Source organism: Mobula birostris, chromosome 4 (genome assembly GCF_030028105.1).
Source record: "Mobula birostris isolate sMobBir1 chromosome 4, sMobBir1.hap1, whole genome shotgun sequence".
Lineage (NCBI taxonomy): Eukaryota > Metazoa > Chordata > Chondrichthyes > Myliobatiformes > Myliobatidae > Mobula > Mobula birostris.
The window spans coordinates 111,144,667-111,170,113 of NC_092373.1; the positions used below are offsets into that span (position 1 = coordinate 111,144,667).

At 41.6% G+C, this 25,447-nt stretch overlaps 1 protein-coding gene across 5 annotated transcripts in view; it reads left to right on the forward strand.

Moving 5' to 3' along the window:
- The first annotated feature begins 610 nt into the window (after window positions 1-610).
- The window catches only part of tll1 (tolloid-like 1), a 414,821-nt gene continuing 389,984 nt past the window's right edge, over window positions 611-25,447 (forward strand). For 2 of the 5 annotated variants that reach the window (XM_072255927.1, XM_072255931.1), the window contains exons 1-2: window positions 611-961; window positions 19,093-19,540. In XM_072255927.1, coding sequence (XP_072112028.1) covers window positions 19,396-19,540 — 145 coding nt within the window. In that variant the 5' untranslated portion in view covers window positions 611-961; window positions 19,093-19,395. Of the gene's footprint in view, window positions 962-18,342; window positions 18,443-18,463; window positions 18,524-18,882; window positions 18,930-19,092; window positions 19,541-25,447 lie in introns of those variants that run through there. The other 3 variants (XM_072255928.1, XM_072255930.1, XM_072255929.1) reach the window with 3 other exon arrangements.

Below are 25,447 nucleotides of genomic sequence, written 5' to 3' on the forward strand. Positions count from 1 at the left end.
TACATTGAAGTGGCTGTGACATTGGTCAGGGTAAAAAAGATGACTGAAGAGCCATCCCTTTGTCATGAACATTGTCAAATGTTTCTGATTAGGCATGGAGCGACCCAGATACGAGACTTTCTGGACAGTGATCATTTCATTCAATGAGCTAACTGAACGAAAGCCCCCTTTCATGTAAGCATAATATTAACAATGTAAATCACTGAATTATAACCAGCCTCTTTACTAGTATAGAACATTAATTTCCAGGATTGATTGATTGATTTATTGATTGTTTTAACATATTTTCAGTCGAAAGGCAACGTGCTCTACACCGTTGTTTGAATTTACTGCGTACTTAATCAGAACAAGTGTGCGAGCCGAAGCGGGATTCGTAGCAGAACTGAGGGCTTCTGTGAAATTCCTGACAGTGGGGTCTGTCTTCAGGGAGATGGCTGTCAACCTTTTGCGCTCACTAGGGGTCGTCGAATGTCAGAAAATCAATCTGGCAACAGCAGGAAGGACACGCAACTAGGCACTGATCCCTGGAAACACTCTGGGATTAGCAACCGCAGTGCCTTGATAAAATTACAAGTGTAAGAAAATCAATGCCAGTCGCGGATGCCGGGGCGATGCAGAACAGTCAATGCGAAGTGTGCTAGAAAGTTAGAGTCCAAGTGCGGATGATGCGGAGCAGACTATTTAAGGGTATTTAATCGTCAGGTTGCAGGATAATTTGAGGATTGATGGAGTGACGTCAGTACGTACCTTGATAGCAGAGTAATCTGTTTGAGAACGGTCTAACCTCAAAGGAAAATGGGCACGTTTCTACACGGATGTCGGACTCGGGAAACGCCATCAGCACGGTGCTGACCTACCTGCGAGCAGCTCTCGGAATAGGCAAAGAGAGAGTGAGATAAAAACTCTTTAACAACAGCTCTGCTCGGCTCCTGAACCCGCTGGCCGATTCCCTGTCTTGAAGGTATGTGGGGGCACTTCGCTTCTTTATGCGTTTAACATTAAAAGCTGAGATGTTTATTTTAGAGGCTAGCCGCTTTGCACTGCGATTCGAAACACTGTGCCATCTCGGTAGAAAGCCGAAGCGATCGTTTAACCTGGATTTAGCTATCGTATAAACAGATTAAAATGGGAATTATTTTTTCTCTTGCTTGCCAGTCTGGGAGCTGAGCTTTCGGTTTTTGCTACCTGCGGTTTAAGAGTCCCGGTGATATTTTAAGCTGGTGCTTGTGGTTTTCGTCATTGTACTCAGTGCGGGCTTTTTTTGGTTGCACTGAATGGTCAGAGAATGCCGGAGAGGTAAATAGTGAAAGGACGTCTTCAGGACTCTTTCAGACTAAACTCAGAGCGATCATAACGTATCACTTTAAAAAAAAGAAATCACCTATATTTAAAGCCACATCACCTGTAATATCCTGTTATAACTTGTCAGTAGCGGGCTTCATGGTCTAACAAAGTTATAGGAACCGGCAAGAACTGCATACTCCAGCAGCACCATACTCCAGATAAGCAGGCAGTGGAAACTTTAACCGGAGGGCGATTCATTAACACTGGGTAACAACGCACAGCGCCCAGGTCAATACTGTAACATAAAGCGAGGACGATAGTTAAATTCCAGTTTCTTGCATTTTTTTTTCGTGTCCGATTACCAAAGTTTTTCGCGCATAAAACGACGTCTGCTGTTTTATGCCGGTGTATAATTTGCCAGTCGAGGCTTGAGTCAATGAAGTACGTAATATAGACGGTGGAGGATTTAATCATTATTTGCTGCAGTTCTCGTGTGCCATTTGAACCGCTTATTGCTCTTGCCCTGCCCCCAGGAGAAGCAATTAGACACAGATGAACTTAGCTTACAGGCCAGCTGCAACGGAGCTAACAGGGATTTTGTTATTACCGCAGCGTTTATATTTCCTAGACTTGAAAATAATTGTCACTTGTTAGTTAACAAGGGTTAGTTACAGTGAACATCACTTGATGTACGTTGCCCATTCTCTTGGGCCGGAGCTGCCCTGGGCGTTGTGTTTTGAAACGCCATGAAAGGCTCAAGCCAAGGCACATTTTTACCTTTTCTTCCAAGGGAAACAAGCGGAGATTTTGTTTGAACTATTATAGTTGCAACTCCCGCATCCTTTCACTTACATTGTACAATTTGAAACTTTTCATATCGTCTGCCTCACCGTTTCCGACACTATTCTATTCTAGATCAATGACATTATTAAATCTAAGTGTAATCATTCTTTACTTTAAAACCTTTCATTTGTAAATCAGCGAGTAGCGCTCTTTATTTACGAACAGTAATCTCTACATCAAGCCTTGCTCCAGGGTGACGTTATCGAGTGAGATCACGTCACATAATCGGCTGCCCACGTTCCGAAATCACCATGGGTATTAAATCAGCACCATCACAGTTTTAATCGTCCTCTCGGCATTACCGTTTATATGTTGATCGAGGCTCCGCAATTGAAGCTCTTTTCTGTTTTAGACGTCATATTTCCCTATTTCCATTCTGGTGAATTCTGCGCTGCAGATGCGAATTTTATTGTTTTTTTTTGTTTCGAACACTTCTTCCTGACTACTTGTAGGTAGAAATAAACAATATGTAAACACGCGAGAGCTGCAGTGTTTCCCATTAAGGCATCATTACTCAGTCCGATCTTCTTCACGCCTGACAACACAGTCAATGCATTTCCAGTTGGAACCATTAAATTCATCCTCCTCCTCCTCACAAACTAATTGTAAGGTCCGTCTTGATCTTCTGTCTAGTCTGTATCCAAGCAACTTGCAATAATCTATAGAAGAGATTTCGGAGGGATGATTTCACTTTTTATTAGAAAGAGGTAAAATAGCACTGGATGGACAGAGAGCTGAAGTACCAGTACTCAAGTCATAAACACAATATTTATGGTTGGAAAGATCGTGCAATTTCTACAAAAGGAGAAAAACTATAAATGAAATGTATAATAATAGATTTCCAAAGGGAAAACTTGTTTGTTGAATTTTTGAAGGCACATAAAAAGGTGATTACATCCTAAAATTATCTTGAAATTCAAAAGTTTTTGAGTTTATTTATTGAGATAAAGTGTGGAGTAGGCCCTCCCAGCCATTAGCGCCACAGTGCAGCAACCCATTGATTTAACCCCAGCCTAATCATAGGACAATTTAACCTACTAACTGGTAGGTCTTTGGACTGTGGGAGGAAAGCAGAGCACCCAGAGGAAACCCACACAATCACGGTGGTAATGTGCAAACAGTGTTGGGAATTGAACTCTGGTGGGTGGTAGAGTAAAGTGTTGTGCTAACCACTATGCTACCATGCCATCCCTAGTCTCAACAATATGAGAACACAGAACACAGTACAGCACAGAAATCAGTCCCTTGGCCCATCATATCTGTGGTGACTATGATGCCAATTATTAATCCCATCCATGGTCTACATACTGTATCTCTATCCCCTGCCTGTTCATGCATCTGTATAAATTGCCATTCAATGTATACTGTCCAAATTGCATCACCTCAATTTGCTGTTCCTCAGCCCATTTCCCTAACTGATCAAGATATTTGCAATCACTGCAAGTTGCTGAGATCCCCAAATTTAGTATTATCGACAGTCTTCCTAATTGTGCCTTATACATTCATGTCTAAACCATTTACATAATAAATGAATAACAAAGGACCTGGGGCACTCCACTAGTCATATGTCTCCAGTCAGAAAATCTTCAGATATCACCCTCTGTTTCCTATCAAGTCATCTCGCTAGCTCCCCATGAATCCCATGTGACCTATTTTTCCAGATCAGTCTGCCAAGCGGGACCTTATCGATTGCCCTATTAAAGTGCGTATAAATAAAGTGCACATAGTTGTCTGCGCTACATTGACGATTGCATTGGCGCTGCTTCATGTACCTATGCTGAGCTCAGCAGTTTCATCAACTTTGCCCCAACCTTCCTCCCTGCCCTTAAGTTAAGTTGGTCAATCTCTGATACCTCTCTTCCCTTTCTCAATCTCCCTGTCTCCATCTCTGGGTGTCTAGTATCTGGTAGCCTGTCTACTGACATAGAAACATAGAAACATAGAAAATAGGTGCAGGAGTAGGCCATTCAGCCCTTCGAGCCTGCACCGCCATTTATTATGATCATGGCTGATCATCCAACTCAGAACCCTGCCCCAGCCTTCCCTCCATACCCCCTGACCCCCATAGCCACAAGGGCCATATCTAACTCCCTCTTAAATATAGCCAATGAACTGGCCTCAACTGTTTCCTGTGGCAGAGAATTCCACAGATTCACCACTCTCTGTGTGAAGTAGTTTTTCCTAATCTCGGTCCTAAAAGGCTTCCCCTCTATCCTCAAACTGTGGCCCCTTGTTCTGGACTTCCCCAACATCGGGAACAATCTTCCTGCATCTAGCCTGTCCAATCCCTTTAGGATCTTATACATTTCAATCAGATCCCCCCTCAATCTTCTAAATTCCAACGAGTACAAGCCCAGTTCATCCAGTCTTTCATCATATGAAAGTCCTGCCATCCCAGGAATCAATCTGGTGAACCTTCTTTGTACTCCCTCTATGGCAAGGATGTCTTTCCTCAGATTAGGGGACCAAAACTGCACACAATACTCCAGGTGTGGTCTCACCAAGGCCTTGTACAACTGCAGTAGTACCTCCCTGCTCCTGTACTCGAATCCTCTCGCTATAAATGCCAGCATACCATTCGCCTTTTTCACCGCCTGCTGTACCTGCATGCCCACTTTCAATGACTGGTGTATAATGACACCCAGGTCTCGTTGCACCTCCCCTTTTCCTAATCAGCCACCATTCAGATAATAATCTGTTTTCCTATTTTTGCCACCAAAGTGGATAACTTCACATTTATCCACATTAAATTGAATCTGCCATGAATTTGCCCACTCACCCAACCTATCCAAGTCACCCTGCATCCTCTTAGCATCCTCCTCACAGCTAACACTGCCACCCAGCTTCGTGTCATCCGCAAACTTGGAGATGCTGCATTTAATTCCCTCATCCAAGTCATTAATATATATTGTAAACAACTGGGGTCCCAGCACTGAGCCTTGCGGTACCCCACTAGTCACCGCCTGCCATTCTGAAAAGGTCCCATTTATTCCCACTCTTTGCTTCCTGTCTGCTAACCAACTCTCCACCCACACCAAAACCTTATCCCCAATACCGTGTGCTTTAAGTTTGCACACTAATCTCCTGTGTGGGACCTTGTCAAAAGTCTTCTGAAAATCCAAATATACCACATCCACTGGTTCTCCCCTATCCACTCTACTAGTTACATCCTCAAAAAATTCTATGAGATTCGTCAGACATGATTTTCCTTTCACAAATCCATGCTGACTTTGTCCGATCATTTCACCGCTTTCCAAATGTGCTGTTATCACATCTTTGATAACTGACTCCAGCAGTTTCCCCACCACCGACGTTAGGCTAACCGGTCTATAATTCCCCGGTTTCTCTCTCCCTCCTTTTTTAAAAAGTGGAGTTACATTAGCCACCCTCCAATCCTCAGGAACTAGTCCAGAATCTAACGAGTTTTGAAAAATTATCACTAATGCATCCACTATTTCTTGGGCTACTTCCTTAAGCACCCTGGGATGCAGACCATCTGGCCCTGGGGATTTATCTGCCTTCAATCCCTTCAATTTACCTAACACCACTTCCCTACTAACATGTATTTCGCTCAGTTCCTCCATCTCGCTGGACCCTCTGTCCCCTACTATTTCTGGAAGATTATTTATGTCCTCCCTAGTGAAGACAGAACCAAAGTAATTATTCAATTGGTCTGCCATGTCCTTGCTCCCCATAATCAATTCACCTGTTTCTGTCTGCAGGGGACCTACATTTGTCTTTACCAGTCTTTTCCTTTTTACATATCTATAAAAGCTTTTACAGTCCGTTTTTATGTTCCCTGCCAGTTTTCTCTCATAATCTTTTTTCCCCTTCCTAATTAAACCCTTTGTCCTCCTCTGCTGAACTCTGAATTTCTCCCAGTCCTCAGGTGAGCCACTTTCTCTGGCTAATTTGTATGCTTCTTCTTTGGAATTGATACTATCCCTAATTTCTCTTGTCAGCCACGGGTGCACTACCTTCCTTGATTTATTCTTTTGCCAAACTGGGATGAACAATTGTTGTAGTTCATCCATGCAACCTTTAAATGCTTGCCATTGCATATCCACCGTCAATCCTTTAAGTGTTATTTGCCAGTCTATCTTAGCTAATTCACGTCTCATACCTTCAAAGTTACCCCTCTTTAAGTTCAGAACCTTTGTTTCTGAATTAACTATGTCACTCTCCATCTTAATAAAGAATTCCACCATATTATGGTCACTCTTATCCAAGGGGCCTCTCACGACAAGATTGCTAATTAACCCTTCCTCATTGCTCAAAACCCAGTCCAGAATAGCCTGCTCTCTAGTCGGTTCCTCGACATGTTGGTTCAAAAAAACCATCCCGCATACATTCCAAGAAACCCTCTTCCTCAGCACCTTTACCAATTTGGTTCACCCAATCTACATGTAGATTGAAGTCACCCATTATAACTGCTGTTCCTTTATTGCACACATTTCTAATTTCCTGTTTAATACCATCTCCGACCTCACTACTACTGTTAGGTGGCCTGTACACAACTCCCACCAGCGTCTTCTGCCCCTTAGTGTTACGCAGCTCTACCCATATCGATTCCACATCTTCCCGGCTTATGTCCTTCCTTTCTATTGCGTTAATCTCTTCTTTAACCAGCAACGCCACCCCACCTCCCCTCCCTTCATGTCTATCCCTCCTGAATATCGAATATCCCTGAACGTTGAGCTCCCATCCCTGGTCACCCTGGAGCCATGTCTCTGTGATCCCAACTATATCATAATCATTAATAACAATCTGCACTTTCAATTCATCCACCTTATTACGAATGCTCCTTGCATTGACACACAAAGCCTTCAGGCGCTCTTTTACAACTCTCTTAGCCCTTATACAATTATGCTGAAAATTGGCCCTTTTGAATGCTTGGCCTGGATTTGTTGGCCTGCCACTTTTACCTTTCTCCATAGTACTTTTTGCTTCTACCCTCACTTTACACCCCTCTGTCTCTCTGCACTGGTTCCCATCCCCCTGTTGTGAACTAACCTCCTCATGCCTAGCCTCTTTAATTTGATTCCCACCCCCCAACCATTCTAGTTTAAAGTCACCTCAGTAGCCGCCGCTAATCTCCCTGCCAGGATATTGGTCCCCCTAGGATTCAAGTGCAACCCGTCCTTTTTGTACAGGTCACGCCTGCGCCAAAAGTGGTCCCAATGATCCAAAAATTTGAATTCCTGCCCCCTGCTCCAATTCCTCAGCCACGCATTTATCCTCCACCTCATCGCATTCCTACTCTCACTGTCGCGTGGCACAGGCAGTAATCCCGAGCTTACTACCTTTGCGGTCCTTTTTCTCAACTCCCTTCCTATCTCCCTATATTCTCCTTTCAGGACCTCATCCCTTTTCCTACCTATGTCACTACATCTTTCACAAACCTACTGACTCTCATAGCTATCTTGACTATACCTCTTTCATCCTATCACTTGTAAGAATGCCATTTCCTTTTTTTTCAGTTCCTCTGTCTCTGCCCCATCTGTTCTTAAGAAGAGGCTTTCCATTGTAGACTATCTTCTTCTAAAAAGAGGTTTTGCCACTGAATTTGCCCTCTCTTAGATCTCCTCAATTTCCTGGGATACTACTCTCAACCTTTCCACCTGTCACCTGAACAGGGATAGAGCTCCTTTTCTCCATAACTATGTTGGAAAACACTTTTTTATAAATAACAATTTTTGTAAGATTTGTACTTTTTAACAAACTCATGTATTTTTCACACCCACTGGCAGAGAGTGGTATGGCAGCTAAACTAAGTTTATCACCTTTCTCATTTCTTACTGGCTGAGTATTAACACATTACCCATGTGATGCAACAGTTTTAATTGTGTATCTTATTAATTAATTCACCACAATCTAAGGAATTTCCTTATCTTATCTATAAAAGTGAAAGATTTTTCAGAAACAGCATCTTTTATTCCTTGGTCTGTAACCCCTTAAAATTAGTACCCCTTAACACTTGGTAGCCCATGAGCCTTTTCAAGTCAATCTTTTGACATGTCTGTCCATGGACTCCTCTACCGCCATGATGAGGCCAAACTTGGGTTGGAGAATCAACACCTTATCTTCTATCTGCGTAGCTTTCAACTTGACGGCATGACTATTGATTTCTCTAGCTTTTGGTAATACCCCACCCTCCCTTTTCTCCCTTTCTCCCATTTTTCATTCCCCATTCTTGTTTCCATCTCACCCTTTCTCTTCTCACCTGCCCACCAACACCTTCTGGTACCCCTCCTCCATCCTTTTCTCCCATGGTCCACTCTCATCTCTGATAAGATACCTTCTTCAGCCTGTGACGGGGTCCTGAATTACCCCTATGAACTGTGTTAGTTTACCCCTATTAACTGTGCTTTTGAAAAGAAAGAGAGAGTTATTCAACACCAACAACTTGTTTTTAAAAGAGAGAGAGATGAAGACTGCTCACAGGTTGTTGACACTTTCTTCAAGGACATGGCATGCTGGTGTATTTCTTACGCAGACAAAGGAAGGAGTTATTTGAATGACAGTTGATGCTTAGCACGGGAAGATAAATAGGAGGTCAGATGATATAGACCTCAGACACATGTTTGGACACTGAATGAGCATTGTTGGGCCCGCAGAAAAAGTGGGTTTTGGAGGATCGATCAGGCAGATCGATCCATCGCTCTTGCAGTGAAAAGAGGAAAGGGGTTGACTGGTGGGGAGTTGTCCATGTGTCCACCCTCGCCTGGGAGATAGCTCCACTCTCCCTCTCTCCCCGACTCAATACCAGGAACTGAACTTTACTCATCATCGTAAGACTGTATCTTTTTACCCCTAGACTTAAAGTAGCTTGGTTTTTCATACATATATTTCCACACTTACTGATATACTTCTATATATAATCATTTGTTTGATTATCAACCTGTTTGATGTATTTACATTTATATTACTGTATTGCATAGTTACTAATAAATATTATTAGTTTATAGCCCAATCTCCAAACTCTGCTGGTTCTTTATTCCCGTCACGGGGTACGTGATAAACCTTTTACCTTTTACCTTTATCACCTATTATCTCCCAGCTTCTCACTTCATCCATCCCTGCCCTCACTCACCTATCTTCCTCCTAACCTAGCTTCACCTATCAGGTTGTAATCCTTCCCCTCCCCCGTCGTCTTATTCTAGCTTCTTCCTGCTTCCCCCTTGCTAAGTTTTTTTAAATTAATTCTTTTTATGAGCTTCTACATTAGAACACAAAAAAACCACTAACAAAAAGGAGATTTATACAATGCAAAACCAATGTGTCTGATGTACAATTGATAACAGTAAAGAAAAAGCACCTGAAATAAAATCATATAAAGTTAGTTTCCACCCCACCCTCCCACTACGCACTCCAAGCCAACCATTACGATATAAAGAAAAGTTAATCAGAGCTTTTGTCACCACAGCTGTGAATATTTAAAAAAAAGTGTATTGCCTACTACCTACTACAGCATGGACTAGAAAGACCGAGATGGCCTGTTTCCGTGCTGTAATTGTTATATGGTTAAACTATAATATATTTCACATCATAAAAAAACCATAAAGTTTAACCAGAAAAGAAAGCTGGATGTAAAGGACTAAATCACTGAAAGAAAAAGGAAGATAAACCTTTAATCTAAAGAGGTGTTATGAAAATAATCAAGAAAAGGTCCCCACACCTTATAGAACTTTATGTCCGATTTAAGAAGTGAATAATGAATCTTTTCAAGGTCTAAGCGGGACATAATATCTCTAAGCCATTGAGCATGAGTGGGTGGGGCAACATCTCTCCACCTAAGAAAAACTAAACGTCTAGCCAAAAGAGAGGCAAAAGACAATGTTCGCCATTTAGTCGGACACAAACGTGTGTCAACTTCACCCAAAATGCCAAAAAAAAAGAGCAATCAAAGGGTTAAGTTCTAAGTGGCAATTAAGGATATGGAATGAAGTTAAAAAGACATCTCTCCAAACTAGGACAAACCCAATACATATGGATAAGAGAAGCCTCGCCCACTATACACTGTCACTAAAGGGACTAATATCAGGATAGAACTGCCATAGTTTAGTTTTAGACATATGAGCCCTGTGTACAACCTTGAACTGCAAAAGGCAGTGGTGAGCACATAAAGAGGTCGAGTTAACTGACTTAAGAATTAAATCCCAAACCTTGTCGGACAGAGAAATATTTAAATCATGCTCCTAGGCAGTTCTAATTTTATGAAAGGGGGCATGCCTCAAGGTCTCTAACTTATCATGAATAGTAGATATTAAACTTTTACCCAATGGGTTTATACAAAGAAACATGTCCACAACATTTTTTCCAGGCATCTCAGGAAAATTTGGTATTACAGTAAAGGGTTAATAGCATGCCTAATTTGAAGATATCTAAAGAAATGAGTATTGGGTAGGTTAAACTCTGCAGACAGTTGTTCAAATGTTGCAAAATAATTGTTTATGAAAAGATCTACAAAACGCCCGATGCCCACCCCTTGCTAAGTTTGGCATGCAGAAAAAGAATCTCAGATTTGTATGTGGTGATGTGTGTGCACTTTGATAATATATTTTTTTTATTTTTACTTCCTTTTCAGTCCCAATGAAGGGTCATCCCTCCCCATAGATGTTGCCTGACCTGCTGAGTTCCTCCATTTTATGTGTTGCTGTGGATTTCCAACATCTTCAGAATCTCTTGTGTTTATAGACAACATCCACCTATCCCCTTAGCTACCTCTTCAAAAACTCCAAAAGATTCATCAGACATGGCCTGTCATACACAAAACTATGCTGACAATTCCTGTTCAGGCCTTGAATAACTGAGTGATGGTAGATTTTGTCCCTCAGAGTTCCCTGCAGTAACTTCCCTGCAACTGAACTTGGGATCACTGGTCTGTAGTTCCTTGGTCTCTGCTTGCAACCTTTCCTGAAATGGAACAACATAGCCACCCTCCAGTACTCTGGAACTCCACCGGTGGCTAATCATGAAGCAAATATCTCTATAAGAACATCTGTGATTTCTTCTCTGGACTCATAAGATCCAAAGGTGCACTTGGACGCAGCCTGGGGATTTGTCCACTTTAATGCATTTCTAGACTACAAATACCTTCTTCCTTGCAATATGCATTTGTTCCAAGGACTCACTACTAACTGCTAATTCTTTGGCATCCATTATATTCGCCATCATAAACAGGAAGGAGAAATAGACATAAAAAACTCGGCCATCTTCCACATCGTGGTGGCCCTTATGATTTTTAAGAGGATCTACTTACTCCTTAGCTATCCGTTTTACTCCCGAGCCATCGTTCTTACTGATAACATAACTGGGGAACTTCTTGGGAATATTTTTAACCCTGCCTGCCAAATCCATCTCATATCCTCTTTTTCCCTCTGGCTTTCCATCTTGGCCTGCTTTTAAATTTTTATATTTGTTAGGGGTTCTTTTGTACCCAGCTATCTCTACACTTCCTTCTTTTTCCTGACCAGCCCCTTGTTATCCCTCATCAGCCAGGGCACCCTGATCTTGGTCTGTCTGTTGTTCACCCTAACAGCAACATGCTGCCCTGCCCTGTTTTAAATGCCTCCCACTCGCCAATGGTTCCTTAGCCTTTAAATAGAGTCATCTAGTGAACCCCAGCTAGATTCTGCCTAATGTCCTCAAGTAGGACCTGTTTTTATGTTTTTCCAGAATTATTTTAAAACTGATCGAATTGTGGCCACTGGCTCAAGGTGTTCCCAACTGCCACTTCAGTTTCTTGGCCTGCCTTGTTCCCTAAGATGAGTCTAATTTCTCTCCTTCCTATGTACATTCCTCTATGTATTGCACAAGGAAACTATTTTGGATGCAACACACAAATTCCACCCAATCCAGTGTTCTCAAAAGCTACCTGAAAAAGCATGACATTGACACTGACGGGTGGAAATCCTTGGTCTTTGACCACTCAGAGGAGCAGCCAGGGTAATACTGTGAATGTCCATTCCATTTGACAGAAGCTTGCAGAAGTAGAACAATTGCACCATGTCACTTGTGCCACCCTGTCAAGCGTCTCCTGAGGCACCACATGCAAGTCCCACACTGGCATCATCAGTCACTTTTAAAAACCCATGAACGCTCGTGGAATGGTGTCATCCTTGATCCTGCGTGACAACTGAGGACGAGTTGTTCATAATTTATATGAACCATTTGGACGTTGAAAAAAAACCCTAAATATTTTAGACGAAAGGGGAAATGAGTGATGAATGTAAGAAATTATAGAAGGATAATTAACATGCAGATTAAGAATACAGTGGATTCTGTTTAATTGGGCCATTGGCTAAGCAGGACGGCAGCTTATTTGGAACAATTCTTAAAAGAATAACCCAGGATTCTTTTTGTTTATTTGGCACACTAGGTCGCTTAATTGGAGTCTTGCTGAATAGTTTGGAACTAGCATCAGATACATGCATTTGCGCGGTCATTAGGCCTTGCACTCAGTTGTGTGTGTTTGTGTTGAAGAAGCAGTGATATGTGTCCCTGATAGTTTGCAAGAAATAAGCAGTAAGACACTTCTGAAGAGGTTTAGAGAGACCAGAAATGGCCAGGAGTGAAAATGAATCTGTTTCACTACTTCAGCAAGTTAGGAGCTACTAAGAATATGAAGGTATGGATAATCATCTTGAATGTTACAATGAAAATGTAATCATCAGAAATTGTATGAAGGCAATCCTTATCCCCACGAGGTGTCTGTGTGGATTTTGTTCATTTACAATCAATCAAAAGAACACGGCAGTGTACACTGGATCTGCCAATAACTATTAGGACCTAAGACTCAATTTTACGGTACTATAGTAGTATTTTCAGTGTTCTATTTATTTCTGTATTTTATTTTAATACATAATTTGTTACTCAGTTAAATGGTAGTCTTTTTTTATACCATTTTAAATATTTTCATGAAATTTTGACTATCTTGGGCAGCTTAATTGGGCCAAAACGCACTGGTCCCGATGTGTCCCAACCAACCAGAATCCACTATAGTTGGGCAATAACTTTCCACAGATGAATGTGCATGATTGTTTCTGGGAAGGGAATGTGAAGATCGTTTCTTAAATGGAGATGTAAGTGTAGTTTGGGTAGAGGAAGACAGGGATCTCAGAACATAAATACACCAATCACCAGGGTCCTTTGCAAGTTGCAAACTGAACTTAAAATTGTGAATGAGTGTGAACATTTATCTACAAAGTAGCAGAAAGGTAATATTGATTTCATACTAATGCAGCATTTTGCCAAGGTCCGTTGGTATATTTAGCTTAAATAACACAATGACTTACTGTACTTTAAAAAAAACATTTTATACTTTATTGTCGCCAAACAATTGATACTAGAGCGTACAATCATTACAACAATATTTGATTCTGCGCTTTGCGCTCCCTGGTGTACAAACCCAATAGTAAATATTAAAAATTAAAATTATAAATCATAAGTAGAAAATGGAAAAATGGAAAGTAAGGTAGTGCAAAAAAACCGGGAGGCAGGTCCGGATATTTGGAGGGTACGGCCCAGATCCGGGTCAGTATCCATTCAGCAGTCGTATCACAGTTGGAAAGAAGCTGTTCCCAAATCTGGCCATACGAGTCTTCAAGCTCCTGAGTCTTCTCCCTGAGGGAAGAGGGACGAAAAGTGTGTTGGCTGGGTGTCCTTGATTATCCAGGCAGCACTGCTCCAACAGCGTGCGGTGTAAAGTGAGTCCAAGGACAGAAGATTGGTTTGTGTGATGTGTTGGGCTGTGTTCACAATCTTCTGCAGCTTCTTTCGGTCTTGGACAGGACAACTTCATACCAGGTTGTGATGCACCCTAGAAGAATGCTTTCTACGGTGCATCTATAAAAATTAGTGAGGGTTTTAGGGGACAGGCCAAATTTCTTTAGCTTTCTCAGGAAGTAAAAGCACTGGTGGGCTGCCTTGGCAGTGGACTCTGCTTGGTTGGACCAAGTCAGGTCACTTGTGATATTGACCCTGAGGAACTTGAAGCTTTTGATCTATTCCACTTGCGCACCACCCATGTAAATGGGGTCGTGCGGTCCGCTACTCCTTCTGAAGTCAACAGCCAATTCCTTCGTCTTGCTGATGTTGAGGGATAGGTTATTGTCTTCACACCATGCCACCAGGTTCTTAATTTCCTCTCTGTACTCAAACCCATCATTACCCAAGATACGGCCTACAATTATTGTGTCATCAGCAAACTTGTATATTGAGTTCGATGGAAACTTAGCTACACAATCACGGGTGTACAGTGAAATTACATAGTCTTATGCCTGAAACGACATGGTCTTACAGTTTCTCAGCTGTCAACAAGGACTAAGAAGTGTATGGAGCAGCAGATGGCAACAGGGCCTCAACAGCAGGGGGGTAGTTTCATTTCCTCTCACATCAGGGCTGAGGAGGTGCAGCCCTAATACCTTACCCTTTTTCATCTCTGAGAACAGATGTCATGTCCTGTTGACCGCTTCTCATGAATGAGGTGGGCGGTCACCACTCTTTCTGATGGTGGTTGACCTGGGCCAGAGCACACAAATCCCTTCATGCGGTCCTTCCTTTACGCTGCCATTTTCTTTCTCCCTCAGTTTCAGACTGGTCTTGTGAAACAGGGAAAATCAGTGCAACATGTGAGAAAATGTTTGTGGAAGAAAGATGGGGTGGGCGGGGTTGGGAGAGCTGGTCCATATTTAACATTGAATGCTTAAGCTAAATTATTATGGTAACGTATAATACTGTAGAATCTGAAATCTCTGCCAAACTGTAATTTTGGTTTTATCTTGGCAATCATCAAAATGGGCACCTTTTGCTTGCAAGGTAGTGTTAAAAAGGCAAGCCATGCATCAGTGTTCTGTAAGGATTGGACTGAGAAGCAGGGAAGCAACGCTGAACCTCTATTGACCACACTAGGACACTAATGTTGAGGTTTGGTCATTGCTGTAACTTTTTATATAATTGTATATGTAAGATTAATTCCTATTCTTATGTGTAGTTTTAGTCACCATACAGTAAGAAGGAATGTGATGTACTGGAAAGGGTCCAGAGATTTTAAGGATGATACCAGCAATGAAAAGAAACGTATAACAAGACAAGCTTGTAGACATTGAAGAGTTTGAGGTATGATCTAATGGAGGTCTTTAAAATTTGGAACAGTTTGTAATGATTCATTAGGAAAGAATGGTTCCATATATGAGGAAGAACATATGGACAAGTCATCAATAAAGGATCATCACCCAGATATCTAACAGTCAATTCAGAACAAACTTTACACAAACAGTGATGAGAAAATGGAACTCAGTATCATAGGGAGTGGTGAAGTTGAAGCAAATTATATGGTTGCTTAGAAGGCATAATTCTGGATGGTCCCAAGCCCGGCTGCAAAAAGATGAGGGTTAGACATGAGCAAGCAACCTCCTCTTGTTAAAAACCAGTCCTACAGAATATCCAAATAACTCATCCTTGGGAGAGTAAAGACTTTTCAAGATGGGCTACACCTGCTGACACTTTGAAAATCTTGCCTAGGATAGAGGACTCTGGCGAGCTGTTTCAGCAGCCTATGCCCCAGTAGTGGTGAAGGGCTAAGAAGAAGAATTTATGGATAAACATATTAAAGAGAAAGGAACAGCTGGTTATCTCAATAGATTTAATTGAAGAAAGACAATATGAGCCAAGTAATCGTATACAAACTGACTCGACAGACTTTCAGCTTGTATAAACAAGATATACAATATGGTTTATCAATTTAGTTTGAAATTTACGAATATGGTAGTTCAAACTGCCATTGCTTTAAAAAGTCACCAATGTTAATAGTAGTTCCAAATAACAGGAATTCTGCAGATGCTGGAAATTCAAGCAACACACATCAAAGTTGCTGGTGAACGCAGCAGGCCAAACAGCATCTGTAGGAAGAGGTGCAGTCGACATTTCAGGCCGAGACCCTTCGTCAGGACTTGGGGAGTCTTGACGAAGGGTCTCGGCCTGAAACGTCGACTGCACCTCTTCCTACAGATGATGCTTGGCCTGCTGCTTGGCCTGCTGCGTTCACCAGCAACTTTGATGTGTGTTGCTAGTAGTTCCAAATGTTTACTTTATCTATTGGGCCAATTTTGATAATGTTAAAGAAAACACACAGTGAATCAAAGTAAATTTTATATCACAGTATATGTACGTCATCATCTACAACTTCAGATTCATTTTCTGGTGGGCATACTCAATAAATCTACAGAATAGTAACTATAACAGAATCAATGAAAGACCACCCAATTAGGGTGCTGGAGTAAAGTTTTCTGAAATCTCCACTGTAGCAAAAAAATGAATCTGAAGTTCCTCTTGAGATATGCAAGACTACAACCACTTGACATCAAAATCACTGAAAAACACATGAACTATTTATGAGAATTATTTAGTGTGAAAATTGTGAAAAAGTGGAATTGACTTTTACTGAGTAGTTGGCAGAATTTAAGTTGGCAGAATGTGCTGACAGTGTTCCTAGGGATTTGTTTTGAGATCTCAGCTTTTAGATTTTCAATATACATTTAATTACATGGATGGATAAAAGAAAAGCCAGTTATCTATGTTTGTTGACGACTGTAAGCCTAAGCGACATAATAAGTCAATGGAAGCAGACTGTTGCAAAAGAACATTGATGAGTAATTAGGGCAGATGCAGGAAAGCATGTCATCATTACTTCACATCTAACAATAGATTGGAAAGCAAAATAAAACGGAAGATAGTGGAAATTTGAAATAAACAAACATGGCAAATGTAATACTCAGCAGGTAAGGTGGCTTCTTTGGAAAGAGAAACAGTTATTGATTCAGGTCAATGACCTGTCATCAGAACTGGACAGATTGGAGTAATTCCTCTTCGCAAACTTTTGAGAATTTTGTTTGAGGATAGATATTTAATAACTTGTGTGGATAATTGGTATGTTAATTGATATAGGAATGGAAAAATAAGAAACCTACTGGAATATCACAAAGGGGCTTAAAGAATATAACAGGGCAGAAGTGATATTGAAAAATCTGGTTAGATATTATCTGGGGTAATTTGTATTTCTGCAAAGATATTACTTTGTTGAATTTGTATTGTTCTTTGCATGGATCCAATATGAGTTCAAATGAATAATATATGTTAGATAATGGAAATAGGGTGATGAAATTAGATGTCCAAGTCCTTGAATAGGATTATGTGACATAGGTGCCTCAAATGGAGTAGAAAATTCATCACCTGCCAGTCAGTAGTTATCCCTGTCCTTCAGTATGTTTCTAAATGCAAACATTTGTTTCAACTTTTGTTTCAAGTATGTTTCATCTTGCAAACTACCCCCTGGTACCTTGCAGCTCCACATGCGGCAGATTCTGCAGGCCCATATTGACCTCATAGTGCCCTAGAACTTATAGACCTGGAATGGAAGCAAGTCATCCTTGACCCTGAGGGATCACATAAGAGTGGAGACTTCATGGGAAAGGGATATTTGTAGTGCAACATCTGTGGGGATAAGTAACCAAAAGCTTGTCCATAGTTGTAAGAGAAAAGAACAGGAGAAACTTTGAAAGAATATTCCAAATGATGGGATCAAACCAATGATCCTAAAGGTGGAGCAGATAAACTTCAGAAAGTAAAAGATCAGAAATGAAAGGGTACAGAGATTGTAGAAATGTTTAAGGCTGGAGAAGAAGGCTGCAGTAATAATCTAAGACCATGGGCTGATCTGAAACTCAGTCTTGAAATATTCTGGATTAATTGCTGGATTTGGGGCACAATTGACATGCATGTTTACAGCTGCATTGTGTGTGTGTGGAGATATTGTAAAATTGTGAGAATTGCTATATAAATATACATTTTTAGATGTCAAGCACATACTCTGAAATTTCACCCCATTCAAAAGTTTGGGGAGTTTTTTTTTATTGCTAAACAAGGATCAAAGATTGTTATCAATAGCTAGAATCTTGGTGTGTATGCTAGGTTTACAGGTGTTTGAGAAGTCCCGTTATTTTTGAAATGTTTCGTGCCTTTTGGAAAAGATAATACATTACTCTGGTCACGCAATGGTTACGGCAGAAAGTAGCGTGTAAATCAGAAAGGTGCAGCTTTAGAACGCTCCGCTGTGCTGACTCATCAGCGAGTGTTAAACTCAGTACAGTAATTGGCATCAGTACGCCTGGACTCGGAGAGTTTCCTGCTGCTGGTTTTCATCAAGTTTGGCTTTCTGATGGTCAGTTCAGACACGTGAGGGAACGGCCGCAACACTGCGGGGGTTCAGTGCTGAATGTCCGTTTGCCCAGGCTCACGCATGATTCTACATCAAAGGGTGAGTGTGCTCTGCTCGTGCTCGCGGAAAGTAGAGTGAAGGAATGAGGATGGACGAGGAAAACGTGATAATATTTGACAGGTGTTTGTTGCTAAAATGATCTGGAGATTAATGAACAGCGTGGGTAAAAGTACTTGCGCTTATTTTGTGCTGTTAGAAGATAGTTGTTTGTTTTAGTGTTTCCTCGGGATTGAAGGGGAAGAGATGATTTTTTTTCTCTCTCTCCTGAACTATCACCTCTGAAGAAAGTACAATCAGCTGCTGCAGCAGCTGTGGATTTCCCTCCCTCTCTCTCTGGGATTCAGTTTCATCAGTAAAAGCCAGTCTCCTCTTGCGCTCCTCTGCTAGAGACAGAGAGGCGTCTTTAGCCACTCCGTGACCTTAGATTTTATTTATTTCTCGCGACGTGGCTGCCGTTACTGTTAAGTTCACTTTATCAAGAAAAGCAATCGTACTGTTCTCCGGATGACCCTGATTATATGAATAAGTAAGCAGGATGCTTGTGACGGCTGACGACGATTAAATGCCTATAGGATTTTCGTAAATGAGCAGAAAAGTGCTATTACTGGCACTCTGCCTCTGTGGTGGATGTCATCATTGTTCAGAAGCTGTCTAGATCTTTGTTTAAATTATACTTTGTGCTTTTTCAGACTGGATGTTCAGAACATTGGACGCTATTTTACAACAACGGCCTCGTCCATCCTGAAGGTTAAAAATCGATTGGATTAGCACGACAGAGGGCAGGGTGAAACTCATTTTACAACCAAGCAATTTGCAGAGCTGGCCTTAATTAGTCACCCGTTGGAGCACCGGACAACAACGACTTTGAATTGGGCTTGTACATTTTCACCATCTCCAAGGCATATATTTTATACCGAGACTCCATGGAGTAGCTTTTCCCGCAAATTCAGAACCGCTGATTAATAGATCCTGTTTTATTTGGAAAAATAAACATGAATATAATTGCACTGCTACTCACTGGATTGTCTCTATCTGGGAAACTGCACTGGATTTGTGGATTCGATTACGATTACACTTATGATTACTATGATGAAGAAAAGGCGGAGGTTATTGATTATAAAGACCCATGCAAAGCTGGTAAGTGAGCTCCGGTCAACTGAGTTTGTTCGCTTCCTTGCTAACAAAACGCCTGAAACTATCATAGTGGTGCATTCAGAAAGTTGTACTTGGCACGCAATGGTTTGTTAAACATCTAAACTGTGCACTTCCGAAAGCAGAATTTGTTGGCAGCTATCTGACACGGCACCTCATGTGGGAGCTGTTGAATATCGCCAGTTACTGCAACCTTATACAGTTCGTGTAGTAGGTGTATTTGTTTTAACTGGGAACTGCCTAGATCACTCTCTGTCATAGCCACCATAGAGTTTCACATTGAAATGGCTGGCTTTTTTTAAAAGTAGTAAGTTTAGTGTTAAATTCCAGCTTTAAATTAAAAACATAATATTTTATTACAAGTTGTTCAGTGGCATGTAGAATTTAGAAGTTCAGTGGGATAAGGTGACTGAGGAGTTTAGTCTGTCTCTATCTAAAGAGAGAACAGGTATGCTTTTGACAGCTGTAAAAGATGTGCTACAAGAGCAACCCAGAAAAAATTGCTGGGGGAATTTCAACAAGTCAGGCAGCATCTATGGTGGGGGGGGGGGGGAAACAGTCAATGCTTAGGGTCCAGTGCCTTCATGCAACTGGAAAGGAAGGAGGCAAAAGCCAGAAACGGAAAGTGGGAAGAGGGGCAGTGTACCAGCTGGCAGGTGATGGTGAGGTGGAAGTTGGGTGGGAGAGGGGTCTGAAGAAAGAAGCTTGGATGTAATAGTTGGAAGAGGTAAAGGGCAGAAGGAGAGGTCAGTGGACAATGGAAGAATGGGAAGGGAGGGGAGCCAAAGAGAGGTGAGAAGGTGGGGAAAGGGGAGATGGTACATCAGAGAAATCATATCATCAGGTTGGAAGCTACCCAAACCGAATATGAGATGTTGTGCCTCCAGCCTGAGGGTGGCCTTAGAGTGGTAATAGGGGAGGCTGTGGACAGGCGTATCAGAATGGGAAATTCAGTCGAAATGGTTAACCACCAGGAGATGCTGTCTTTTGCAGTGGACAGAGTAAAGGTGCTCGAAGCCGCCACTTGGTCTTTGTTAGGCCTCACCCACGAAGTGGAGGCTACACTACAATCACGAGACCCAGTAGGTGACCTGACAGGCTCGCAGGTGAAGTGATGCCTCACCTAGAAGGATTGTGTTTGGAGTTTGGGATGGTTGGGACTGAGGAGGTGTAGGGGCAGGGGCAAGTGCCAGTGTGGGGGGGAATAAGAAAACAAAGGAGTCAAGTTAGAGCTCCTTTCCTATAGAAAGGTGGGAGTGTGTGTGGGGGTAGCGTAAGATGTACTAGTGGAAGGATCCCATTGGAAATGTTGGAAGCTATGGAGATTAATGTGCTGGATATGGAGGCATATGGGGGTGGTAAATAGGGTTCCCTTTGTCCTTATCTCTTTTTTGATGTAGTGATAGTGGATGTGTGGGGAAGAGAATGGGTGTTGTTTTTAGTTTGTGACTCCCATGACCAGTTGTTCAGGCAGGTGTGAATTCATCTCAAAATTCTTTCGACTGGTGGTGCGTGCTCACCTCTGGTGAGTACTGACCACCTACTTCATGGTGTTTCTCTTGGGTGGTATGCACCATGTCCAGCTGTTCCTCATTGGAGATACCAGCCCATTCTGTTGTTTCTGGTGAGAATCGTTCAATGTCTCTAAGCATTACTGACTGGTGGTGCTTGCTTCCAACAGCTGCAGAAGGGAATTGTGTGCTTTTCTCCTTAGGAGAGGAGTAAGTCAACCTCCAAACATTACTGCTTGACGATGTGCACCCAGTTCATCTCTTCTTGTATTATCAGCCAGACATCATTGCTTCATCTTGCTGTTAATTTTTCACCGAGCTTCTGATTTATTTAGAAGGTTCTCTTTCTTCCTCTCACTATTGTACTCACTGGGCCGATACGGTGGCTAGCAGAACACGCTACAGCACTAGTGATCGGGGTTCTGTTCTTTGTGTGCAGTTTTTCATTGATGCTGTTGAGTTTCTTTGTATTTACTGTGAATGCCCACAAGAAAATGAATCTTGGGGGTAGGACATGATGACATCCAAGTACTTTGATAATGAATTTGCTTTGACTTTGAAGTGTGGCAATGCTTGCAGGGGGGTCCCCAGCACATCCTCAGGCTGTGCTGGTCTTTGACATAAAGCGATATATTTCAGCGTGTGCTTCGATGTGTCAGTGTACAATTGACTAATGCTAATCTTTAATCATAATGCATTTCTACTTTCAAGCAGTCAGCACTAATGAGCCCATTCAGTCTTCTCTGCCATTCCATCATGGCTGATTTATTATCCCTCTCAGCCATATTCTCCTGCCGCCTCTCCATAACTTTTCAAGAAACTATGAACCTCTGCTTTAAATTTATATAATGCCTTGGCCTTCACAGGTGCCCATAAGCAATGAATTCCACAGATTCGCCACCTTCCAGATAAACAAAGTCCTCCTCTTCTCTGTTCTAAATGAATGTCTCTGCATTCTGAGGCTGTGCCCTCTGGTCCTAGACTCGCCCGCTATAGGAAACATCCTATCCACATCCACTCAAATTGAAAGGCCAAGATTCAATAGGTTTCAGTGAGTTCCCCTCTCGTTCTACTAAACTCCAGTGATTTCAGGCCCAGAGCCATCAAATGATCCTCGTACATTAATTCTTTCATTCACAGAATCATTCTCGTGAACCTCCTGTGGACTCTTTGCAATTCCAGCCCATCTTTTCTTACATAAGGGGTCCAAAATGCTCACATTACTCCAAGTGCAGTCAGGCCAATCCCTTATAAAGCTTCCGTATTGCATCCTTGCTCTTATATTCTAGTCTTCTTGAGATGAATGCTAACATTTCATTTGCCTTCCTTACCACTGACTCAACCCTGTAAGTTAATCTATAGGGACTCCCAAATCCCTTTGCATCTCTGATTCATTTTTTCAGTTTTCTCCCTACTTAGAAAATAGTCTTCTACTTTGGTCCTTCTACCAAAGTGTATGACCTTGCATTTTCCTGCACTATATTCCTGCTCCCTTAACACAACCTGTCTGTCCACCTATCTTCATATCTTCCACAAACTTGGCCATAAAGCCATCAATTTGATCATCCAAATCTTTGAAATGTGTTTCCTCCTGGTGCTCCAGTTTCCTTTGTTTCTGATTGAAACTTTTGATATCCTCTTTAACATTATTGGCTAGCTATCTAAATATGCACTGGTTGGTATGTTAATTGGTCATTGTAAATTGTCCGGTGATGAGGCTGGGGTTAAATCAGGGGTTGCTGGGAGGTGAGGCATATTTTATTTTATAAAATAAAAAATATATAATGTGAAAATAAGTGATCCCAGCACATACCCTGGAAGAACACTACTAGTCACTGACAACCAACCAGAAAAGGCCCCTTTTATTGCTACTTTGCCTTTGGCCAGGCTGTCATTTTTTTTCTATCCATGCTAGTATCTTTCCCATAATACCATAGGCCCTTAACTTGTTAAGCAGCCTGAAGTGTGGCAAAGGCCTTCTGAATATCCAAGAGCACAACATCAAGCGATTCTCCTTTGTCTATCCTGTTTATTATTTCTTTAAAGATTCCAATAGATCTGTCAAGCAAGATTTCCTCTTTAGGAAGCCATGCTGACTATGGCCAAGTACCCTCAAAGCTCATCCTTAATAATGGTTTCTAACATCTTCCTATTGACCGATTACAGGATTACTGGCCTATAATTTCCTTTCTTCTGCCTCCCTTCTTTCTTAAAAAGTGGAGTGATATTTGCAATTTTCTAGTCTTCTGGAACCATCCCAGAACCTAGTGATTCTTGAAAGACCATTACTAATGCTTCCACAATCTCTTCGGCTACCTCTTTCAGAGCCCTGCGGCAAGGTCCATCTGGTCCAGATAACAGTTGACTACCTTCAGACCTTTCAGCATCCCAAGCACCTTCTCCTTAGTAATAGCAACTACACTCACTTCTGCCCCCTGACACTTGAGTTTCTAGCATACTGATAGTGTCTTCTACAGTGAAGACAGATGCAAAATATTTACTAAGTTGTCTGCCATTTATTTGACCCCATTACCACCTCTCCAGCATAATCTTCCAGTAGTTCGATATCCATTCTTGTCTCTCTTGTATTCTTTATACCATATACCTGCAAATGTTTTTGCTTTCCTTTTTACTTTTGGTTAGCTTATCTTCATATTTCATCTTTTCTGTCCTTAGTGCTTTTTTAATTGTCTTCTGTTGGTTTTTAAAAAGCTTCCCAATCCTCTACCTTCCTACTATATTTTGCTCTATTATATCCCCTTGTTTTTGCGTTTATGTTATCTTTGACTTTCCTTGTCAGCTGCAGATGTGTCATCCTGCCTTTAGAATACTACTTCTTTTGGGTGTATCTTTCCTTCAGCTTCCAGATTACTGCCCGAAACTCCAGCAATTGCTGCTCTGCTGTCATCCCTGCTAGTGTCTCATTCCACTCAGCTTTGGCCATGGCACTCCTCTCTCATGCCACTGTAATTCCAGTTAATCCACTGTAATACTGATACATCTGACTTTAGCATCCCCCTCTCACACTGCAGGGAGAATTCTATAATTATTGTAAATGCTTCCTAAGGATTATTTTACTTCAAGCTCCCTAATGAAACCTGGTTCATTGCACAACACCCAATCCAGAATAGCTGATCTCTAAGCTACTCTAAAAAGCCATCCCAGGAATTCTACAAGATTCTCCTCTTTGGATCTAGCACCAACCTGATTTTTCTCAATCTAGCTGCCTATTGAAATTCCTGTAACATTGCCCTTTTTGTATGCCTTTTCTACCTCCTGTTGTAATCTATATCCCACGTTCCAGCTACTGTTTGGAAGGCACAGGATATGTAGAGGAAGGAACAGGATACGTAGAGGAAGACACAGGATGGATACTTCACGAAGAGGAAGAAGCATTCTATAGGAAAAAGAAAACAACCACGGCTGACAAGAGAAGTCAAAGCCAACATAAAAGCCAAAGAGTGGGTATATAATAGAGCAAAAATTAGTGGGAAGTTAGAGAATTGGGAAGCTTTTAAAAACCAACTAAAGTAAGTCCTTAAGAAGGTAATGATGGAATAGTGAAGTAAGCTAGTCAATAATGTTAAAAAGGACACCGAAAGTTTCAATTATAAACAGTGTAAAAGAGAGACACTCTTTTCAAATGCTGGAAAATGATGTTGGAGAGGTAGTAATGGGGGACAACAAAATGGCAGATGAACTGAATTAGTATTTTTCATCAGCCTTCACTATGAAAGGCACTAACAGTATGGTGCAAGTTCCTAGTGTCAGGGGTCATGAAGTGCGTGAAAATACCATAACTAGAGAGAAGGTTCTTGGGAAACTGAAGGGTCTGAAGGTAGACAAGTCACCTGGACCAGATGGTGTACACCCCAGAGTTCTGAAAGAGGTGGCTGAAGAGATGGTGGAGGCATTAGTAATGATCTTTTAAGAATTACTAGGTTCTGGAATGGTTGTGGAAGACTGGAAAATTGCAAATGTCACTCTACTCTTCAAAAAGAGAGGGAGGCAGAAGAAAGGAAATTATAGGCTAGTTAGTCTGACCGTGCTTGGGAAGATGGTGGAGTCGATTATTAAGGATGAGGTCTCTGGGCATTTGGAGGCACAGCATAGTTTCCTCAAGGGAAAAGCTTGCCTGACAAATGTGTTGGAATTCTTTGAAGAAATAACAATCGGGATAGACAAAGGAGGATCACTTGGATTTTCAGAAGGCCTTTGACTGGCTGCCACATGAGCCTGCTTAACAAGATAAGAGCCCATGATATCACAGAAAAGATGCTAGGATGGATATCTGATTGCCAAGAGGCAAAGAGTGAGAATGAAGTGAGCCTTTTCTGACTGGCTGCTGGTGACTAGTGGTGTTCCACAGGGGTCTGAATTG